Source organism: Suncus etruscus, chromosome 1 (assembly GCF_024139225.1).
Source record: "Suncus etruscus isolate mSunEtr1 chromosome 1, mSunEtr1.pri.cur, whole genome shotgun sequence".
Classification (NCBI taxonomy): Eukaryota; Metazoa; Chordata; class Mammalia; order Eulipotyphla; family Soricidae; genus Suncus; species Suncus etruscus.
In genome coordinates, this window is record NC_064848.1 from 14,600,899 (window position 1) to 14,623,364 (window position 22,466).

Sequence of the window (22,466 nt, forward strand, 5' to 3'; positions counted from 1 at the left end):
AGATGGACTAGAGCCAGCCCTGCGATTGGCTTTCTGGCAGTGGAAGCCCTGACAGATTCCAGGCCCTTGGTCTCCTGAGTACCAGAGCACCGGAGCACTCAGTCTTGGAGGCTGCATAAGCCTGATCCTGGCTGGCCCCTAGCTGAGCCCAATTCAGCGCCTCTGGCTCCTACTGCATGATCAGTGTTCTAGGATGCAGTTCCAGAGTGTCTGACAGCAGAGTTGATACAGTCCTTGGCCTGGAGGTGGCCAATGAGAGGAAGTTCCAGGTGAGGTCCCAGGTGGGAGTAATAGTGGCTGTTGAATGCTTGCTGGACAGGGCTTAGTTCTGTGAAGCTCCTTCAGAGGAGCCAGTGCTGATCTGAGGACATCACCTCCAGGGAGCCTCCATCTGGGAGAAATTGTGCCTCTGAGCCTCAGGGCTGCCTGACTGCTGTAAGTGCACATTTACAGTCCTCAGTTGGGAAGTGACGACCACAATGACTCGAGCAGGACATACGTGAAACAGATCAGTGGGGACTTGGAACTCGGGGCATCCACCTTCCTATGGCCACCAGGGTCTGGTGGGCATGTTCAGTGTCTGCCCCTTTGGGACAGGACTTAAGATACAGGATGGGACAATGGAGCCAAGGGGCAGCAAGGATGAAAATGCAGCGGAGGGTAGAACTGGGACTACTGGGCTCCCAGGTAGTTCTGGGTGGGACACGGTCTGGTCCAGAGCAAAGAAGAGCTGCAGCCCAGGGATGTCTGCCCCGAGTGGTCTTGACCAGTTTGGGGACTGGGTGATAGCTCAGCCTCCCCTGGCTCACTGTGACCACAGACGGGGCCACTCTCAGGACTCAACGTGGGAGTCCCTGGAGCCTTGGGGCACCTCAGGAGGTTGGATATCGAGGGTCTGCCTCCGTACAAGGTCTGCGTAGAGCCCAGCCTTCTTTAGGAGCTCTTCATGGGTCCCCATCTAAGGAGGGAAGAGGACAGGTACGTTACGCAGACCCCACTCTGAGCCAAGGGCAACTTGGCTTCTTCTCACCAGCTCCCCTAAACCAGGGTCCCTATACCCTGCTGGGTCCCTGAAGCCCCTAAAACTCTGGCTCAGGGCTGGGGACTCACAGATTCCTCAGGTCCTACTGGGGGCTCTGGCCCTTAAGGGCTGCTCTGGTAGCTAAACAGGGTCCCTGATGTTGCCATGTTGGGCAGATGAGGGCACACTATCCTGAGCATTTCTCCCTGGGATCCTGGGAGTGTTCTGGGGACCGAGAGAATCCGGGGCTCTGTGAGTAGTAACCCTTGAGCCTGTGCCCCCACCCTTGCCTCCACACCCCACAGACCTCGCAGACACGGCCATGTGCCATGACAATGATACGGTGGGCCCCACGGATGGTGCTGAGTCGGTGTGCGATGACCAGCACAGTGCGACCTGTGCTGGCCCGGTCCAGGGCCTCCTGTACCACCCGCTCGGACTCTGCATCAAGTGCGCTGGTGGCCTCGTCCAGGATCAGGACTGCTGGCTGCTTGATGAGGGCACGGGCAATGGCCAGGCGCTGCTTCTGGCCCCCTGACAGGGTAGCTCCCCGTTCCCCTGGAAGAGAGGAGATTGGGAGCTGAGCTGCTTGTCTGGCTCTTGGGGGCCTCAGGCATGTCTGGGTGCTGAGGGGGCAAGTGGCCACCCCTTATGCAATGGGACATGAAGACAAGAGTCATAAGCGGGGCAGGGGACAGAGTGCACGGGGTCACAGAGGGGCCAGGCCTGCCCACACCACAAGTTGTTTGTGCTATCATGTCCCCCTCCCCAGTCTTCGGGTCTCAGGACAGGGAAGAAAGACACAGGGGAATAGAGCCCAGATAACACAGCAGGCAGCAAGGTGGCCTGGAGCAGGCAGGAGGCTCTGGCAGACAGGACCCGCTTGAGGGACAGGTAGATGACCTGATGGGATGGGGAGTAGCACACATGGGTGTGATGGAAGGTTCCAGACAGCCCTGGCCCAGCAGGGATGTTGACACTCAGGTGCACTGAGCCCAAGTTCCAAGAAAAGGGCTGAGAGCCTTTATCTCCACTTATACCAGAAGGTTCTGCACCAAAGTCAAGAGATGGGGAGCAGCTGACCCCAAAGGTGAAGAGGACCTTAGGGGTCAATGCAAAGGTCCATTTGGGGCAGGGAAACTCTCCAGCTTGGCTCGGCAGTGTCAGACCTCAAGGACCTCTTAGGGCAAGTAAGAGGGAAGTGGCTCAGCCTGCTTGACTATGGGCAAAGGGGATGATCTGGGCAGGGTCAGGAGGACTGTGTGCTGGACCCCATACTAGAGCTCACCGACAACAGTGTTGTAGCCGTCGGGGAAGCGGCTGATGAAGTCGTGAGCATTCGCCTCCCTTGAGGCTGCGTATACCTCCTCATCCGTGGCCCCTGGTTTCCCAAATCGGATATTCTCCATGATGGTCGTACCAAACAGGACTGGCTCCTAGGGGGTAAGGGAGGCACATGAGTAGGGGACAGGCAGAGCAAAGGATAGAGGGGACAACCAGGGGTGGTCCAGGGGAGGGCGCCCAGAGCCTCCCTGGAGAAGGGGGCACTGCATGGCTGCTGCCCATGTATGTGCCTCCCCCTTCATTCACATGGGGTCTGGGCCCTGCCAGGGAAGGACCAGAATTCCTGATAGGTAGGGGAGCTGCTAGTGGCCTCCAGCAAGTCCAGGGGTGTTCACTACCCTCAGAAGGCTGAGATAGAAGGACAGTATCCCAAGAGTAGGCAGAGGTGGTGAGGCAGGGTGTGAGATGCTCCCAGCATTATACCTGGCTAATGAAGCCAATGGCTTGGCCCCGCAGCCAGGAGGGGTCCAGGTCTCTCAGGTCCCACCCATCCAGCACCACCCGGCCAGCTGTGGGGTCGTAGAAACGCTCCAGCAGTGATGCCACCGTAGTCTTCCCTGGAAGTGGGTGGAGACAGGCACAATGTTCCCAGGGTCCTGGGGGCAGGGAGCCCTCTAGCAGTCCCCCCAGGGCTGGGCATTACCTCCCCCAGATTGGCCCACCAGGGCCACCGTCTTGCCAGGGGGCAGCTCAAGGGTGAAATCCTGAAGCACTGGGAAGCTGGGCCGACAGGGATAGCTGTGGGGCGAAGACCTTTTCAGAAGGGTGTGCAGTCCACCCTCACTGCTCCCCTGCACCCTTCTGCCATCCCCGCACCCTCGCTATTGCCCCCTGTAACCTCCCATCTCTTCCTGCTCTTTTTGCAAGCCCTTGTGCCACCCTTTCTTACCCCATTTTGCAGCCTGCACCCTTCTTCCCACCCCCTCTCCCAAAACTCCGATGACTGACCTGAAGGAGACGCCCTGAAAGGAGATGGCACCCTGCAGCTGGTCCCGGGGGATGCAGCAGCCCCCGGAGAGTAGGATGCTGGGGTGCAGAGTCATGTATTCAAAAACACGAGCACCTGCACTGAGGCCCCGTACCACCTGAGAAGGGTGTGGTCTGTGGTGAGGAGGGCAGTTGTCCACAGCTCCCCTCTTCCCCCCATGTCCCCTCCTAGGACCCCACTTTGCCTCTGGCTCACCTGACCAAAGAGCATTGAGAGGTTGGCCATGGACCTGTAGGGAGAGGAGGGGCTGAGATGAGGCAAGGGAAAGGGATAGGCCTGCTGCTGCTGTCAGAGAGAACCCCTGGGGTAGGGCTGGTACAGATGGACAGAACTTGCACCTTACTGCAGGCAGTGACAATGGTCTGTGGCCTTAGGATGCACAACACAGTCAGCAGGTACAGACGTTCAGTGTCCCTGTGTACCTGGGGTATGGGATGGCTCTAGAACAGTGTTTCTCAAATAGAGGGGTGTGCCCTCTGGGGGGGAGGGCTCAAGGCTCCTTAAAGGGGGCACGTTTGACCTCGGCAAACACTGTCATAACAAGCTAAGCCCTGTGTTTATGTCTTTGTATGTCTCTGGATCTGAGAGTTGCTGTGTCCTACTTCAAACCCCACTTCGAAAAGCTATGCATTGCAAAATGTGCTCATTGTAGCCATTAATCTTGACATCACCTCTGATTAAAAAAATCAGCTCAAATTTTTTTTTTCAAATTTATTTTACATATTTTTGCTTTGCAGGTTAAAGATTTTTTAACAAAGATACTATTCAGCTGGTCCGACGGCAGTGGTTTATCGGAACTTATTAACGTTAATATCACAAAAGTTGGTATATAACTCCCCACTGCTCAATTTGACTGGCTTAAAAAAATAATAAAGATACTATACACAGTCACTCAGGGGGGGCACGAAAAATGTTTTCTTCTTCCTAGGGGGGCATGACAGAAAATAATTGAGAAGCACTGCTCTAGAACATGAGAGGCCCCGAGAGTAACACAGGGCTTCAGAGCACACTGTCAGGAGCTTGATATCTGGGGCCCACATGCCAGCCACCATGTGGGGGGCCACAAAGGAAAGAGGGAGGCATCAAATAAACACATCTGGAAAGATGCATGAAGACTGGGCTCACCTATACTCCAGCTAAGAGCCAGACCCCCACACCCACACCTACACCCATAGGTGCCTGTGGTGTGGACACTAGCCAGAGCATACTAATGTATGGCTTCAGGGCAGCATATGTGGCCAGCAAGGGTGACCCTAGTGACTACATCACTTACAAAGGGGGATAAAACAAGGTGGGATAACTTGGGACCAAGGGGTAATTCTGGGGACGCCCCCCAAGCCTGGCCAGAGGCTGCCTGCTGTGTCATCTGTCTAGACAGTGGATCCGGCTGCCATCGTGTGGGGGAGCTGAGTCACCACGGCTGAGTCAGCAAGCAGAGGTGTGGCGGGGTGGGGTGGGGGACTGGACCTGCTACTACTGACCATCTAAGGTGACCTCATGTCCCCTAGCAGAGCGGGAGTAAACCAGTGGGCGAGAATATGGGGCATTAGGGCCCTGGATGCCCCAGGTCAGGACTCGTTCACCCACAGAAGGTGTGGGTGGTGGCAGGGTTGTAGCACTCTGGCTCTGACCAGTAAGCCAGGACTGTCTGAGTCCTCCTAGGCTTGTTTCACCCCATCCACACCCTGCCTTGGCTGGGTCTAAGGGGCGGGTAAGTAATCCATGTGATAAGGAATCCCTAAAACTTGGTACTCTGGCTTTGTAAGCACCCTGCTAACTGGGTCACAGGGGCTAGGGTATAGTGCTATGAGGATATAAAGGGCCTGACTTCAGGACCCCAGAAGATGAGGTAAGAGAAGGCAATCTGAAGGAGAAGGCCAGACCTGGGGGGTATAACTCTTTCCCTGGTGGAGGCCCTCAGCGTTGAGATGGGTCCAGAGCACAATGTATATATGTATGTATGTTTCTGTTTATGTGCTTCCCTGTGTCTATGTACATGTGTCTCTCTGTGTATGTGGTGTATGTCTGAACCAAGAGCAGTGGCCAAGGAGCCCCGAGTGTCCACCTGGGAGGAGACCTCTCTTGGGGGTACTGTGCCGCCCTGGCCTGCTCTGATCCATCTCAGGGCTGGAAAACTCCTACTAATGGGAAGGCAGTGCTGGGTCAGGAAGAGGCCTGGGCTAGGTATTACCTCCAGTGTACAGCCCATCTACCATGGAGGAGCTGGGGCAGGAAACAGCCCAGAAGCACAGGTCATTGGGAGTTCACTTAGTTCACTCAGAGCTGGAAGGAGGATTGGAGGGACAGTGTAATGGGGGCTGAAGAGTCAGACAGAGTGGAGAGTGGACAGTGTGTGGAAAGTGAGTCTTATTTGTGGGTAAAGATCAGAGGGTAGCCAGGATGTGGGACCCTTCAGAATGGCACCCCTAAACCTGCTAGCCAGCCAGTACAAAGTTACCTGCAAATAGAGAGCCCTTGGTCCAGCACAAGAAAACTCCCAAAACAAGATCATATACCCAAACCCAAAGTCCCTCAAGTCAGAGCAACTGGGGGATGCCCCTTTCGCTGCCCTGTGTTTCCCCCCAGCTCTGGGGTGTGGACGGCCACACTCACCTCTGCACAGTCTGGGAGGCCACCAGGAAGGACATGAGATCGCCTCCTCTCAGCTGCTGTCCAGCCACAAGGGAGCCCCCAACGAAGAGGGTGCCCAGCACCATGCCTGTGGGGGCCACAGGAGGTGTTGGGAAGGCACCCATCTCCCACTATTCATACTGGTATCAGCTAAAGACCCAGACACAGATCTTAAGAGCTGTCTGAAGGGCATGGGGAGAAGGGGGATTCCCCTGAAGCCCCCCAATTCAGGTACTCACAGTTGAAGGCAATATTAGAGAGCCCTTGGAACATGGCGATACCCCGGCCCAAAGCCTCAGCCTTGCTGCATGCAGCCTCCAGTTCCTCCGCGTAGCGTCTGTGGAGACAGGCCAGGCTCAGCCTTCTGGAGGCAAGTGCTGGGGTGCGGAGTGCCTCCCTGTACAGTGCCCGGCCTAGTCCCACTCACTCCTCTTCCCACGGCTCCATGGCGAAGGCACGCACTGTCCGCACATTGCCCAGGGCCTCATCGGCCACCCCTGTGGACTTAGCGACCTGTAGGCAATGGGGATAGGGGGGGGCAGGTGGGGTGATAGATAAGGGATGGGGAGAAGGTGGGGGCAGGGGAGGAGGTGAGGGCAGGACAGGGTCATGGGGAGTGGTGATGGTAGGGATGGTGGGGAGAGGGGATCTCCCACTACCTGTTCCTGACACTGACGGGATAACTTCCGGAGCATGGAGCCCATCATTGTGCCGGCACACATGAGGGCAGGTGTGGTCACCATCAACAGCAGTGTGAGGCGTGGAGACAGCAGGGACAGGGATACAAGGCAGCCAATCACCTGCGTGCAGCTACGCAGCCCCTGAGAAAATAGGGGTGAACCTCAATGGGACTTTGGCTGAGGGCCCCTAGGGTGGCCAGCAGAGCTGGGCACTCTAGGACTCAGGTACAAGAGTGAATGAAATTCCTCACTTGCTCATGTGGATGGTGGGGAGCATCTGTACCCACTTCCTTCCAGGGTCAAAGCCCATGAAGGGCTGGGGGGAATGCAATGAGCAGCAAGGATGGGGGATGGCTGGGGACAGAGCAGAGAGTTCCCATGGGGCTCAGCAGATAGTGCCAGGCCAGGGGGTGGGGGAGAAGCGGGCTGAGTGCTTTGCTCTTGGCAGGTGGCCTGCCTGCCCTTGGGGAGCTCCTGCAGAGGCATGAGAGAAACAGCCTCACCTGACCTTGGCTGTGCTTGTGGGCTTCCCATCCAGAACATTGCTCTCTCACCCAAAGTTAGGGCAGGCACAGCAAGAACTAGAACATCTATCTGCCTTGGGGAGGTGGCTCAGAAGTGTGATGGCACTGACCTGGGAGATGACCATCTTGAAGGAGGATTTGAATTCCTGTACGTCAGTAGCCAGCCTGCTCACCAGCTGCCCAGTTTTATTAGCATCGAAAAAAGCAATGTCCTGTCTGTGAGAAAAGACCAGAGGGGGACTAAAGTGACTTCTGGGGGAGTAGCCAATCCCTCCTGGCTTAGACCTCTGGAGTAGCAACCAACACCCCAGAATCAGAGTAGGCTAAGACAAGGGTGGGAGAGATATGACTTCCAAAAGGAGTTGCCAAACCCCTGGCTGCCCTCCTCAAATCCCTGGAGCACCCCCAAGATTTTGCACCAAGTACTGGAGCAGGCAAAGTCAAGAGAAGGGGAGAGATGTAACTTCCAGAAGGAGCCGTTTGCTTCTCACAGCTGCCCCAATCACACTATTGGAGAACCCTAGCCCACACTCTAGTACCGGAGCAGGCTATTGAAGAGGCTTTTCCGCAAGTCCACAGCCATGTGCTCGCCCACGCGCGATAGTAGCACCAGGTACCCAAAAGTCAGCAGACCCTGGAAAGAGGCCAGATGATCCTCAGAGCCAGTTGTATTAGCTGTGGCGCATGGATGAGGGCCTCCCTACCCTCCCACTGTACCTGAACGCCATAGAGCAGAAGCAGGTGAGTGCTGAGGCTCCGGGACTCAGCCCGGAAGCTGCCCGCGTGTTCCCGTGTGTATTTGGCCACGATCTCCACGAGCTGACCCAGGAGCAACGGGATCTGCACGTTGATCAGGGCGGCGCCCAGGGCCATCTGCAGGGGACGTCACCCAGAGGGGATGCACTGACCCTTCTGCACCCAAGCCTGGTCTTCCTCTCTCCCAATGGCCATGTCCAGGGTGCTCTGGGCCTTGCTGACTTCCAGCCTAGGTTGCCTACTCCCTCCCCCGCCAGCTTTTCCTGCTCTCCCAGCCAGCCTTCCTAGGGTCCTCTCACAGGTGTAGTAGTATCCCCCACCTCTGTGGGGTCCTGACCTGGCCCTGGGATAGGGGGACCTCACCACGACGGCTGCCCCCAGGAGGAGAAGGTGAGGGCGTAGAAACTTCCAGAAGAGCCTCCAGTTGAAGTGGGCTTCTGTCACCCGGCGTTTGTGGGAGGCCCGAGGAGCCTTGTTTGCCTCACACTGTGCCACCAGGTAGAGCCGTGAGCCCTTGGGCAGCACCATGGGGACTAGCAGGAGTCCTCCCAGCCAGTGCAAGGCCCGGGGGATGCGGCCAGGCAGGTGGGCTGGGATCTGGGCCCGCAGGTGGGCTGCAGCCCTGAGAAGGTGTGTGCTGCGGCTGCCATCCGAGCACCTGTAGAAGAAAAAGCCTGCTGGGGCTTTCTCAGCTCTGAGACCACCATGGGACCTCCAACCCAACCTACAGGACAACAGCATTGGGGACCCCCTCAGCTGTTCCATGGAACCAGGGCTCAGAGAGGCAAGGTGAGGTTGTGCCAGACCCTGTGTCTGTTCTGGGCAAGTGCAACCACTGTGAAAGAGGTCCAGGCATCTTGTCCTGCCACCCCAAGATTCAGAAGTCTGTTGTTCTCACTGGGTAGGAGACAAAGCCACAAGGGATTGAACTGGGGCCTGGGCGACGACCCTCACTCCAGAAGGCGCCAGTCACACTGTGGAGATTGGTAGACCTGACCATGTCCGCTGGTCCCTCTTCAGTCTATGTTCACTACATGCTGTCACTCACCCCATTTCCCCGGCATGTGACAGCTCAGGGAGCATCAGATCCTCTGATTGCCCAGGCTAGGTTGGTGGGGACATCATCTCACTCCTTCTCAAGCACCTACACTGTCCCAGTCTACTAGGCCCTGGGATTCTTCTGCACTTAGGTGTGACAAGTGCCTGCATTTCAGTCATTCATTTATTTTGAATTTGGTGCCACACTTGGTGGTACTCAGGGGAACCTAAGTGGTGCTAGAGACATAAAAAGGATGGGCGGGATGCAAGGCAAATGCCACAGTCCCTGGACTAACTAGTTCACAGAGAATGGTGGGAGACATCAGGACTGAAGGGTGGTGGCTGGTCAGAGGCAAAAATGATCCCAGTGGCCCAAGAACTATCACTGGGAAAAGGCTTCCAGGAAACACACAGGCTTTTACTTAAGTTGAGGGTGGTGTCTCATGTTTCCAAACCCTCCCACTCTTCCAGGGATCCAACCCCCACGCCTTTGTCTGTTTTCCTTCCCCACACCCACTCTCCATCATCCTGAGGGCTGTTTTCCTCTGTGCCTCAGTGGCTCCAACTGTAGATGCAAGCATATCCTCCACTTGCGTGGCCCTGTCCTGCTCTATCCACGTCACCATTAGTTCTCATGGAGGGCAGGAAGTCCTGTTCATCATCCAGTCTGCCCAGCACTTAGCAGAGATCTGGAACGCAGATTCCAGAAAATGTTTATTTGCTGAGTGCATGGCTTCATCAGAAATGCAGAGTATACTCTGACCTGACCCTCTATCACAGTGTTTGCTAATGCTCAGACTTCTTGAGCATTGTTTACAACAGTAAACAACTATGTCCATTTCACTTTAAAACCAAGCTGAGATGCTCCACAAACAATACTTTCTGTAATTTATATATATATATTTATTTATTTATTTATTTATTTTTGGATGGGGGAAGAGGCAAAGCTAGTGATGCTCTGGGCTTACTTCTGGCTCTGCAATAAAGGATTACTCCTGGCAGATTCAGGGGGATCATGTGGGATGCTGGGGATCAAATCTAGGTTGGCTGCATGCAAGGCATGTGCTCTACCTGGTGTATTATTGCTCTGGCCCACTTCCCCTAATTTCTGGATCGTACTATATCCACTTTTAGCTATTATTGGGGCCACACTTAGCAGTGGGCTACTGGTTGTGCCTTATGAATGGTGGGATAGCAGATACTGAACCTGGGCCACCAGCATCTTTCAAAACATAGTTACAGCCTTTCAGCAATCTCCCCCAGCTTCTAGATTTACTTCTTGATGGTTTTTGAGTCATACCCAGCTGTGTGAGAGCTTACTCCTGGGTTCATGCTCAGGGATCACTCCTGGTAGGGTGGTGTCAGAGACTGAATGTACTCTCTCTCAAGCCTCTATATTACTTTCTTTATTTTTACCTTTTGAATTGTTTCATTAGTTAAAAAACATTAAGAATTTTGGGAGTCATATTGTATAGCAAGTAAGGTGCTTGCCTTGCACACAGCCAACATGGGCTTAATCCCTAGCACCCTATATAGTCCCTGTGCCTGCCAGGAGTAATCCCTGAGAGAAGAGTTAGGAATAAATCCTAAGAACCACTGGTGTGGCCCCAAAATGCAAAAAGGAAGGAAAAAATATAAAAAAGAGAATTTCAGGGCTATAGCTTTAAATTTTTGTAATTATAGCTCTCACTGTCTCCTCCCTCCACACCAAAAAGACACTATCCATTCCTTTAACATGTCCACTTTATTATTTGGGGTGGGGTGGAGCATACCTGGTGGTGCTCAGGAACCAGGGAATGTAAGCAACCTTAAATTATTCCTCTGGTCCTCTGGTTACACATCAACATTTTTTTTTTGGTTTTTGGTTTTTGGGTCACACCCGGAGGTGCTCAGGAGTTACTCCTGGCTGTCTGCTCAGAAATAGCTCCTGGCAGGCACGGGGAACCATGTGGGACACTGGGATTCGAACCAACCACCTTTGGTCTTGGATCGGCTGCTTGCAAGGCAAACGCCGCTGTGCTATCTCTCCAGGCCCCATACATCAACTTTTTATTTTTTATTTTGGGTCACACCTGGCTGCACTCAGGGGTCACTCCTGGCTCTGCGCTAAGAAATCGCTCCTGGCAGGCTCAGGAAACTATCTGGGATGCCAGGAATCGAACCGTGGTCCATTCTGTGTTGGCCACATGCAAGGCAGATGCCCTACTGCTGTGCTATCTCTCTGGCCCCATAGATCAACTTTTATATTTAATATTTTTGAATTTATTTATTTATTTTGGTCACACCCAACAATGTTCAGGGCTTACTCTTGGCTTTGAGATCACAGGTCATTTCCAGCAGGGCCCATGGGACCACATATTGTAGTTTGAGATCAATCCTGTATTGGTTGTGTGTGTGCAAGGCAAGAAAGAGGCTTCTCCACTGTATTATCTCTCCAACCATCAGGTTTCTTTTTGTTTGTTTGTTTTTGGGTCACACCCAACAGCACTCAGGGGTTACTCCTCGCCCTACACTCATAAATCGCTCCTGGGCGGCTCGGGGGACCATATGGGATGCTGGGATTTGAACCACCGTCCTTCTGCATACAAGGCATATGCCCTACCTCCATGCTATCTCTCTGGCCCCCTATGAGCCATTTCTATATCCGAAATTTGAAATTGTCCCGACTCACTCAGTTCATTTCATGATTTAACGTGTTGTGAAAAACATTGCACTAATGATGGTAGAAATACTTAAGTGTAAAAATTAGGGGAAAAAATACTTGAGTGTGCCTTTTCCTGCAATTCTCTTGGACTGAATACCAGAACTTCTTGCTCTTTTAGGGAGTGTTTTCGAAGCTTTAAATAATTTATCATGACTACTTTCCAGCTTCTCCCATCATTTCCAAACTTCATCTAAGGAGGGCCTGGCCATTGCCAAGATTTGGCAATTGTCTCCCAGCACAAGCCTGGGCTGCAGGTCAGCTCAGTTCTTGCCCTCTAATCCATCAGAGAGGCTTTAGAAAACAATCAGTGTCACATTCAGCTACCCCAGGGAATCTTCTGCCTGCCTGGATCTGCCTGCCAGGATGGGCCCCTGCTCATAAAATTGTTGACATTTGGACACCCTTTCCGGATCGTTGTTCATTTCCTTCGGCCCTCCTTTGGATTAACGTAAGTAGAACGATCACACAAGAACACATGTGACTAGACTGACTCCTAACTGCTCCAAGAATCCAGGTCTAGGAAACTTTTTGGGTACAGCTCATTTTGAATCTTGGAGGGGGCAACCCGACTATCGGATGACATGATTTTGCTTAGAAGCGCAGGTGCAGTTTCAAGAATGTGTGTGCACCTCAGCGGCCCCCGGTGGGGAGCACGACCCGGGCATGGTCACCGACCCATAAAACTGGAGACGGGCGCGTGGGGCACCTGGAACGTGGCTGTAAATAATTGAGGCCAAACCCTTCGGGAGTGACATTCCATCCCGGGTAGGGCTGCCTACAACTCCCAGCAGGCCTCACGCCTGCAAGGACTACATCTCCCGGCAGGCCCACGCCAGCAGCCAGTCGAGTCCCCGCACCCATTTTTGACCTGAGGCCCTTTTTATTACCTGACGGCTGAGAATGTCTGGAAACGGAGGGCTTGTAGCGGCCTGCCTGGGACAGAGCCTCTCCGAATTCCCATCCGAAATAAGTGCACCAGCATGCTGGGAAGGAGGATAGGAGCCGCAAGCAACAGCAGCTTCACTTAGATCTCTTTGAGGGTGCCATGTTGGTTCGGCCCCCCGATCCCGATGGGCCCTTCGCACCTCCGCGTTGATTGGTGGAGACGCACGTCAATCTCATGACGGTCTGTGATTGGATAATAAATGATTGGCCTTTCTCCTCCGAGAACTGTGATTGGAGGAAACCACTCATTTGCCCGCCCCCAGAGGCTGGAGTGAGCTGGGCTGAGATTCGGGATTTGGGGGGAAGGTGGAGAAAAAAGCAATGATTGTTGTATAAATGCACTTTCCCACTAGCAATATAGTATGCCACTAATTTAATATACTACCTAGCACCTTTTTATTCAATAAAACAATCAGATGAATGGAAAGACAAATACATATACAAAGATAGATGATAGATATCTAGATGACAGATAAGCATGTATGTGTTTTGATCATTGATATGTTTGGTAAGTATTATGGGGGTCCATAATTGAGCTAACTATAATTATATTTTTATTAGAGAATTATAATTAATAACTTAAAAAAGAAAAAAATCAATGATTGGACATATTTTTTGGTTTTTTTTTTTTTTTTTTTTTTTTTTTGCAAAACTTGCCATAGCAACCTCTGCACTTTCTCAGACTGGTTGGTCCGAGCTCTGATGGCATCTACGGATATGGGGACCCATTTTCTTCTTTTTTGTTTTGTTTTGTTTTTTTGTTTTTGGGCCACACCCGGCGATGCTCAGGGGTTACTCCTGGCTGTCTGCTCAGAAATAGCTCCTGGCAGGCACAGGGGACCATATGGGACACCGGGATTCGAACCAACCACCTTTGGTCCTGGATCGGCTGCTTGCAAGGCAAACGCCACTGTGCTATCTCTCCGGGCCCAGGGGACCCATTTTCTAAGTGACACTGCCACCTCTTCGTTCCATTTGAGAATCTCTGCCAAGAGGGTCCTTCGCTGCTTCTCTGCACCACACCACACCTCCCCGTTCTCTGAGTTGCAAGTTTTCTGCCACATGTCCTGCCCCCTCAGTTTGGCGCGTGTATCTTCTGAGTAATTGTTTGCATAGCTGCCTCTTCAATTGGTCCGTGAATTTGGGGGTAGTGACTGTCTCACTCATCCTGTTCTTCAAGTGCATAGCTGGAAAAATACCCTTGAAAATAAATGGATTTGACCCTCGGGCTGTCAATCAAGAAACGAAGTGGATCTGGGCTGGAAACAGTGCCAGAGTGCCTCTAAAGTCCAGGCTGGGAGGGTCTTGATGAGGAATGTAGAGGAATAGGAGGCTGAGTAGGCTCAGAGAGAGAGCCTGGACCAAACCCACAGCACAAGTTTTGACAAATGTTCAAAGACTGTGGAATCGAATCTAGAGTTCCATTCCAGGCAGCAGAAACTCCTGGGAGGGGCAGGATCGGTTGTGTCACTCTGCCAGGATGATCAGGCCATTTCCTTGTCAAGAAGAGAGACACAACAGGCAGCGATGGTATAGCATGTGTGCCTCCATGTTCTTACACAGGCGGAAGCGACCATCTTCCCCCCTGAGCGCTCTGGAGCTCCTCACGTGGGTGGCTGAGTCAGCACCTTAGGAATGGGCTTCAGGAGTCTTGAGGTGACTCGGGGCCTTAAGAATGGCGTTGGACAAGCCGCCAGACTAGCTGCCCAGGCCACCTCTTCCTCCCTCTCATGGCTAAGACAGCAACAAGGAAGTCAGCTCAATCCCATGTACCTGGTGAACCCTTCTAGATCTTACACCTTAAGTATCTTCTTCCTTTGACTGTTTCAGCCACAGCACATATCCTGGGGTTCCTGACATCCAATCGGGACTGGGAGAACCAACCATGTTTTAGGGGCTGAAGGGACTAACTCAACACACATACTGGAATAGACAAATAATGCCTTTTTTATTTTTGCACTAACACCCCAAATCACTCCTCACACCTCTCCTTTGGTCTCTTCCTCTTCTAAGTTCTATTCCTCAACTCAGACTGCTATAATGGAAGGGCAACTCTTCCCTTCTGCATCCAAATAAACATGGAACCAGTTTCTTTTGTTCTTTCCATTTGGAGGTCTCAAACATTTCTCTGTGGAGCCTGTGGACGAGAGGCAGGTGAGATGGAGAGGTGGGATGTTGTTCTGGGAGAGGACCTGTCTTCTGTTCTTGATGTTTAGTCCATTATGGATACAGGTGTTTTCCCTCTGCAGGTCCTGAGGCATCCCTCCCATGGGAGGTGGAGCCCTGGTCGCTTTGGCCACAGGTTGCTCTGGCTGGGCATGAGTGGCCTGACAGGTGACAGGCTGGGACGCGGAGCCTGCCCCACTGAGTCACTGTGCAGTTGTTGTCATTGTCCCTGGCCAGAGGCTTCTGCTCAGCACCTCAGACATCGGTGGAAGCAGCCACAGCTCCTAACCTCTGAGCTTTAGGGAGCACTGCTACAGGGAAATGGTGAGACGAATCGGCTGGGGGAGGAGCCGGGGGCAGTTGGGGTGCTGGGGAGACTCTGGCTCAGTGCCCCTGATCCCCCTGCCCCCGCCCCCTCTCCCTCCTCTTTGCAGGGGACCGGGGGCGGGGAGGGTCTCCATCTTCTCTCTGTCTTCTGCTCCCCACGTGAGAAATACCTCTTCCTCCCTTCCCACTCAGTCCCTGGGGTCCCCCTGCCCAGCTGTGCAGGCCCCAGGGGTTTCTCAGCCTCCATCCAGTGTCCCCCCCACTCCAGCCACCCCACCAGGGCAGGGGAGACTGGTGATGTCCCCCATCTCTGCCCCCTCCTGGGGCTCCCACCCTGTTCCTCCACTGGCCTTGGTGACCTCTCCACCCTCACGCCAGTACCCCCAGGACCCCCCTGGGCTGCGAATAGGCCCATTGATCCCTGAGCAGGACTATGAGCGGCTGGGGGACTGTGACCCTGAGGGGTCCCAGGAGTCCCCCATCCACGGGGAGGAGCAGCCTCTTCTTCATGTGCCTGAGGGACTACGAGGTGAGTGTTGGGGGGCGGAGGATCCTCACGGCCTTTCTCTGGCCACAGCCAAGTCCCCCCCTCTCCCCGCTCTCCCCTTTGCTCAGGCTCCTGGCACCACATTCAGAACCTGGATACCTTCTTCACCAAGATATCCTTTGTGTTTTGGAGGCCATGTGGGGGTTTTGGGGATCAAAAGGGTCCCGAGAAGGCCTTCCTGTCACCGTATTTCTTAACAACCTCACATCTACAGCTACCACCAGAGGGACGGCTTTATCTGCATCCTGCTAGAGGACCTATTCCAACTGGGGTGAGATGTGCACCCTAAATCTGCCATCTATGCTCTGCTGGATCTTGAATGGGCTCTGTCGCTACCTGTTCAGTGGGGCCTTCCTGGGCAACTGGGTGCATTCGTCGGGAGTGAGGTGCTATCCTGGAGGCTGGGACCCTTGGTCTCATGCCCTGGCCCTCCTGCACCTCCAGGCAGTTTGCCTTCATTGTCACCTTCACCACCTTCCTCCTGCGTTGTGTGGATTACAACATCCTCTTTGCCAACCAGCCAATTAATCGCACACGGAACAGCAAGGTCACCTTACGAGATGCCATCCTACCCTCTGTACAGTGTGCCCAACGGTGAGTGGCAGAGTACTGCCCACCTGCCCCAGTTGACAGGTCCCGTGTGGGGGCCTCTGACTGAGTGTTGGTGGAGACCTAGGAGAGCTTGTGTTCTGAGCATTTGTGTGTGTCTGCAAGCTCATGAGAGAGGAAGGCCTAGAACAATCTGGAACCCCAGGAACATTGCACTGGCTGCCACTGCCACATGAGGTCACATGGCCTCTGGAACATTCTACGGCACAATCCTGGAAATAGAGAACAGAAAGTGCAGAGGGCATGAAAGAAAGAACACAGTGTGGAGGGCACTTGTCTGGCATATAGCTGACTTGGCATATCCCTGGCAATGAGCCTTGAGAACAGAGTAAGGAGAAAGCCCTGAGTACCACTGGGTATAACCCCCAAATCTAAACCAAAGAAACAGAAAGAGGCAGACATTAGTATTTTAGCTGGAAACAAAACAGGCATGAGGGTTCCAGGGTCCTCCAGCTCCCATATTTGGAAAAATGCTGATTTAACTGGGTCCCCTCTTCACCATTCTTATCTGGCTCCTCAGACTATGCTCCTCTTATCAATTGGGTTTCTATTTTCTGTCTGTCCCCATGGGATTCACTTTAGTCTGTGGTCTCATCTTTGCCTTTTTTAAATTTTTGATTTTTGGACCACACCCGGTGACACTCAGGGGTTACTCATGGCTATGTGATCAGAAATCGCTCCTGGCTTGGAGGACCATATGGTATGCCGGGGGATCGAAACGCGATCTGTCCTAGGCTAGCGTGGGCAAGGCAGATCCTTACCACTAGTGCCACCGCTCCAGTCCCTCATCTTTGCTTTTTGTCTGTCCCCATGGGGTCCACTTCAGTCTGCAGTCTCATTCTGTTTGTGCTATATGACCCCGTGGGGTTCCACCCTGGCTATGCTGTGTTGTCCCAACAGGATTCACTCCAGCCCGTGGCTGCTCTTCCTTCTCATCCTGGCTGCTGCCTTCGGCCTGGTCCAGTTACTTCGATCCATTTGCAATCTCTTCAGCTTCTGGGACATCAGGGTGTTTTATAGGGAAGCCCTACACATCACTCCAGTGAGCTTCTGTTGTTGTTTTTTGTTTGTTTGTTTTTGTTTTTGGGTCATACCCAGTGGTGATCAGGGGTTACTTCTGGTTCTGTGCTCAGAAATAGCTCCTGGGGCCCGGAGAGACAGCACAGCGGTGTTTGCCTTGCAAGCAGCCGATCCAGGATCTAAGGAGGTTGGTTCGAATCCTGGTGTCCCATATGGTCCCCCGTGCCTGCCAGGAGCTATTTCTGAACAGACAGCCAGGAGTAACCCCTGAGCACCACCAGGTGTGGCCCAAAAACCAAAAAAAAAAAAAAAAAAAAAAAAAAAAAAGAAATAGCTCCTGGCAGGCTGGGGGACCATACGGATGCTGGGAATCGAACCAGGGTCCGTCCGGGGTTGGCCGCGTGTAAGGCAAATGCCCTATCACTGTGCTATTCTGGGGTCAAGGGACAGTGCAGAGGAAGACCCATCCATTCCTCCCTAGGGTACCACCTCCTATCAATGGTCATCCCGTGGTAGGTTCTCGGTAATTTACTTGGGTAAAAGCAATAGGTATTTCTAGGCAGGCAAAGAAGGCCAGCTTGCCAGTATGAAGAATTTGGACTGACTCAGTAAGTACAGGAGCATAGAGACATTGCAGGTCCCAGTATAAAAAGGGGTAGAGGGACAGTGGAATTGGACCCAAAGTCTGTAGTATTCAGGTCCTGGTTGGGGAGGTCCCCTTTTCTGGTCTTGCCCCTTTGTCCACAGCCCCTCTCTGTCCCCTGCTTCCACATCACCCTCTCGATGCTCCTTGCTGGGTTCTGAACTCCTGTTGAAGGGCCCAGGACAGATGCCGGGCCCAATGTAGCTGCTTTTTATTTTCCTTAGCCACACTTAGTGATGCTCAGGGGTTACTCTTTGCTCTGTGCTCAGTAATCACTTCTAGCAGGGTTCAGGGAACCATATGGGATGCCAGGGATTGAAACCAGGTTGGCTGCTTGCAAGGTGAACCACCTATTGCTCAACCCCGGGAGACCTGAGGTTCTTGCCCAGCTGAGGAGGCTTCTAGAAAATAGTCCTTGAGCAGTGGGAAAGCCATGGCACCTGGAAACAGAGCCTACCTTAGTCCAGTTTCCTTACATCTTTCCCTTCTGTCATATTCCTTGAAGGGGGTGTACTGGCAGAAACTGTGGCATTGGCAGGGAAGATGAAGTTTTCACATGAGGCTCAATCCAGATAGACCTGGACATAGCAGTGTCTTAGGCCAGCTCACTTGGGGGTGCCCCAGTGTGAAAGCCCACCATGCATGGTGATGAGGCTTCTAGTATAGAGGACGCGCACCCCTTGAATGAAAAAATTTCCCCTGAGCGGCTGTAGGTACCTGTGTAGCTACCGTGTAGCTTCAGGCCAGAAAAGATCTGCCCTCAGAAAGCAGAGGCCAAACACCCCAGAGAAGCAATGGGAAGGTGTGGCTGGAGTGACTCAAGGCCTCATAGCAACAGAAGAGGAGGGAGGGAAACAGGAAGCACCCCGCGTCTGTGACAAGTTCCAGAAAGGGAAGGGGGAGGCAGAAGGCCATGGGGACACAGGTGAGGACCCCACTGTAGCTCTGATTACCAGCTAGGTATAGGCGAGGGGGACTCATGGGGCTCCTTTCCTAGGAGGAGCTGAGCACTGTGTCCTGGGCCGAGGTGCAATCCCGCCTGCTGGCGCTGCAAAGAAGTGGGGGGTTGTGTGTGCAGCCGCGGCCGCTGACAGAGCTGGACGTCCACCACCGCATCCTGCGCTATACCAACTACCAGGTGGCGCTGGCCAACAAGGGCCTGCTGCCCGCCCGCTGCGCGCTGCCCTGGGGTGGAGGCCTGGCCTTCCTGAGCCGGGGCCTGGCGCTCAATGTCGACTTGCTCCTCTTTCGGGGCCCCTTCTCGCTTTTCCGCGGCGGCTGGGGCCTGCCCGAGGCCTACAAGCGCAGAGACCAGCGGGCCCTGCTGGCTGCGCGCTGGCGACGCCGGGTACTGCTGCTGGCCGCCGTCAACCTGGCGCTGAGCCCACTGGTGCTGGCCTGGCAGGTCTTGCACGCCTTCTACAGCCATGTGGAGCTGCTGCGGCGCCAGCCCGGGGCGCTGGGCGCGCGTCGCTGGTCCCGCCTGGCCCGCTTGCAGCTGCGCCACTTTAACGAGCTGCCGCACGAACTCCGCGCGCGCTTGGCCCGTGCCTACCGGCCGGCCTCGGCCTTCCTGCGCGCCGCCGCGCCGCCCGCGCCCTTGCTGGCGCTGCTCTGCCGCCAGCTCGTCTTCTTCGCGGGCGCGCTCTTCGCCGCGCTGCTCGTCCTCACCGTCTACGACGAGGACGTCCTGGCCGTGGAGCATGTGCTCACCACCATGACCGCGCTCGGCGTGGTGGCCACCGTGGCCAGGTAGGTTGGGACACGGCAGCTCGCCTGCACGGCGCTTGGGCGCTTTTTTGCACGCCGCCCTCCGCTTCTGATCCCGTTCCCGCCCTCCAGATCTTTTATTCCGGACGAGCAATGCCAGGGCCGGTCCCCGAAGTTGCTGCTGCAGGCAGCCCTGGCTCATATGCACTACCTGCCCGAGGAGCCCGGCCCGGCCGGCAAGACCAGCGCCTACCGCCAGATGGCACGGCTGCTGCAGTACCGCGCGGTAGGACTGAGGCCTGCGAGGGAGCTAGCTAGCTAAGCTACAGGACCTAAAGATGCAACCTGAAAGCTGGGGTGGGGTGCGGTGGGGTGGGTGGGGATAGGGGGCCGTTTTTGAGAAGCTCTACGTCTTCATCAGAAGTGTGAGGCCGGCCCCAGAGATAGCATGGAGGTAAGGCATTTGCTTTGCATGCAGAAGAAGGTTGGTGGTTCAAATCCCAGCATCCCATATGGTTCCCTGAGCCTGCCACGAGTAACCCCTGAGCGCTGCCTGGTGTGACCCAAAAACAAAACAAAACAAAACAAAAAAAAGTGTGGGGCCCCTTAGCACTCCAGTCTCTCGCAGGTGGCCCTTTTGGAGGAGCTACTGTCTCCGCTGCTCACCCCGTTGTTTCTGCTCTTCTGGTTCTGCCCGCGTGCCCTGGAGTTCATCGACTTTTTCCACCACTTCACTGTGGACGTGGCAGGGGTCGGCGACATATGCTCTTTTGCCCTGATGGATGTGAAGCGCCATGGCCACCCTCAGGTCTGAGTTTGTTGGCCTCCCAACTAAGTGGGGGAGTGTGTGTCCACAGCTCTCCGCTCTCCTGCCACCTTTACTTTCCTGCCCTCCAAGCCTTCTTTGCCCCCAGTACAGGGCATCTGTGAGGACCCGATGGGAGAATGGGTCATGAGTTCAGTTCCTAGCCCAACACCTCCATAAATGGGACACATTGTGAGGCTGGTAGTGGGCACCGGGGAGGGGCAGCTTTTGGGTGGGGCTGGGCTCTGAACTGCTCTTACACCTGCAACCCCCTTTTCCCACCACCAGAAAGCAAATGTGCTAGGAGCTTGAAGGTCTTTCTCTTTCCCAGTGGCTGTCGGCAGGACAGACTGAAGCCTCACTGGCTCAGCGAGCTGAGGATGGCAAGACCGAGCTCTCCTTGATGAGATTCTCCCTGGTGCACCCCCAGTGGCGTCCCCCAGGACACAGTTCCAAATTCCTGGGGCGTCTCCGGGGCCGGGTTCAGCAAGATGCAGCTGCTTGGGGGGCAACCTCCATTCGAAGTCCCCCGACCCCAGGGGTGCTAAGTGACTCTTCCTCCCCATTGGTAAGTCCCAGCCTAGCCTGTACCTTGGAAACTGGCCTCATCCCCATCTCCTGCTCCTTCAGGGCTTGAGTCTCACCTCCTGTCTTGTTCCCAGCCTGAGACCTTCCTGGCCAACCTCCTGGTGCACCCCCTCTTGCCCCCACGAGACCTGAGCCCCACAACCCCTTGCCCCGCTGCAGCCACTGCCAGCCTCCTGGCCTCTATTTCCCGTATTGCCCAGGACCCGAGGTGAGGTGCAGAGGGACAAGGGCAGCCTTGGGGGTCTGTGGAGAAGCTTGAAATTCAGCCCTCCTCATGGGGTACAGGAGCAACATGTCTTTTGGGGGCCTTCCTCTGTTCCAGCTGTGTGTCCCCAGGTGGCACTGGGAGCCCAAAGTTGGCCCAGCTGCCTGAGTTGGCCTCTGCAGAGATGAGCCTCCAGGCCATCTACTTGCACCAGGTGAGTTGAGGGTGCCCAAATTGGCACAGGAGGGAAGAGGAGGCTGAGGAGCAGTGAGGGGGGCAGAACTCTCCACATAGATAGCCAGTACTGAAGGTGGGAGGAATGACCCCACATCTTCCTTTTTTAGCTCCATCAACAGCAGCAGCAGCAAGAATTGTGGGGCGAGGCTTCAGCTTCATCCCTGCCACGGCCCTGGTCCAGCCCCTCACACACACTGTCGCCTGATGAGGAGAAGCCATCCTGGTCCAGTGATGGTGAGGCAGTCAGGATATGGGGGAGATGGGTGAGATGTATGGGGGCTACAAAGCATTGGTCCCCTCCTTTCTCTAGGCTCCAGCCCTGCATCCAGTCCCCGGCAGCAATGGAGAGCGCAGAAAGCGCAGGCTCTCTTCCCTGGGCCCACAGACACCTGTGAGCCAGGCCATGCCCCCAGCACTAACTGAGAGGGCCTCATGAGAGGTGCTTTAGAGTAAGGAGGAAATGGGGTGGTGGTGGGGGAGCATCGATGGGAACCTCATCTCTGGTATCTGCTTCCCCTAGGCCTCCTTCTGGGACCCTCCCGTGGAAACTAGATACTGACCAGCTACAGAGTACAAATAAAGGGGAGGAAGTGAGGTGTCAAAAGCATCTGGAAATGAGTCTTAGCATGATAGGGCTAAGGAGACCCCAGCCTCCCCTAGTTAGCTGGCCTGAGAACTTGCTTAAAAGGAAGTCCACAGGGCCCGGAGAGATAGCATAGCGGCGTTTGCCTTGCAAGCAGCCGATCCAGGACCAAAGGTGGTTGGTTCGAATCCCGGTGTCCCATATGGTCCCCCGTGCCTGCCAGGAGCTATTTCTGAGCAGACAGCCAGGAGTAACCCCTGAGCACCGCCGGGTGTAACCCAAAAATCAAAAAAAAAAAAAAAAAAGGAAGTCCACAGTTGTCTTCCAGGTGGGGGGCCTGGGCCAAGGCAAATGTGAGTGAAAGTTTAGGAAACTGTGAGGGGCAGGCATTGTAT

General features: G+C 54.5%; 2 protein-coding genes across 2 annotated transcripts; one reads left to right on the top strand and one right to left on the bottom strand.

Annotated features, from left to right (window-relative positions):
* Positions 1-799: 799 nt before the first annotated feature.
* On the bottom strand, positions 800-12,739 carry ABCB8 (ATP binding cassette subfamily B member 8). The gene is made up of 16 exons (XM_049777534.1): positions 12,574-12,739; positions 8,308-8,602; positions 7,906-8,061; positions 7,728-7,822; positions 7,299-7,404; positions 6,644-6,805; positions 6,412-6,497; positions 6,224-6,321; positions 5,967-6,072; positions 3,549-3,582; positions 3,314-3,450; positions 3,009-3,103; positions 2,789-2,922; positions 2,310-2,457; positions 1,329-1,579; positions 800-958 (listed from the first exon to the last, which is right to left on the bottom strand). The coding sequence occupies exons 1-16, from the start codon at positions 12,666-12,668 to the stop codon at positions 833-835; spliced, it is 2,124 nt and encodes a 707-aa protein (XP_049633491.1). The 5' UTR covers positions 12,669-12,739; the 3' UTR covers positions 800-832.
* A 2,379-nt stretch (positions 12,740-15,118) lies between these two features.
* ATG9B (autophagy related 9B) lies at positions 15,119-22,119 on the top strand. Its single transcript, XM_049772848.1, has 14 exons — positions 15,119-15,653; positions 15,740-15,783; positions 15,878-15,942; positions 16,116-16,265; positions 17,181-17,322; positions 18,941-19,695; positions 19,786-19,939; positions 20,282-20,461; positions 20,790-21,026; positions 21,121-21,254; positions 21,369-21,465; positions 21,596-21,722; positions 21,799-21,937; positions 22,009-22,119. Exons 1-13 carry the CDS (start codon positions 15,119-15,121, stop codon positions 21,909-21,911), a joined length of 2,733 nt encoding a protein of 910 aa, XP_049628805.1. The 3' UTR covers positions 21,912-21,937; positions 22,009-22,119.
* The last annotated feature ends 347 nt before the right edge of the window (positions 22,120-22,466 follow it).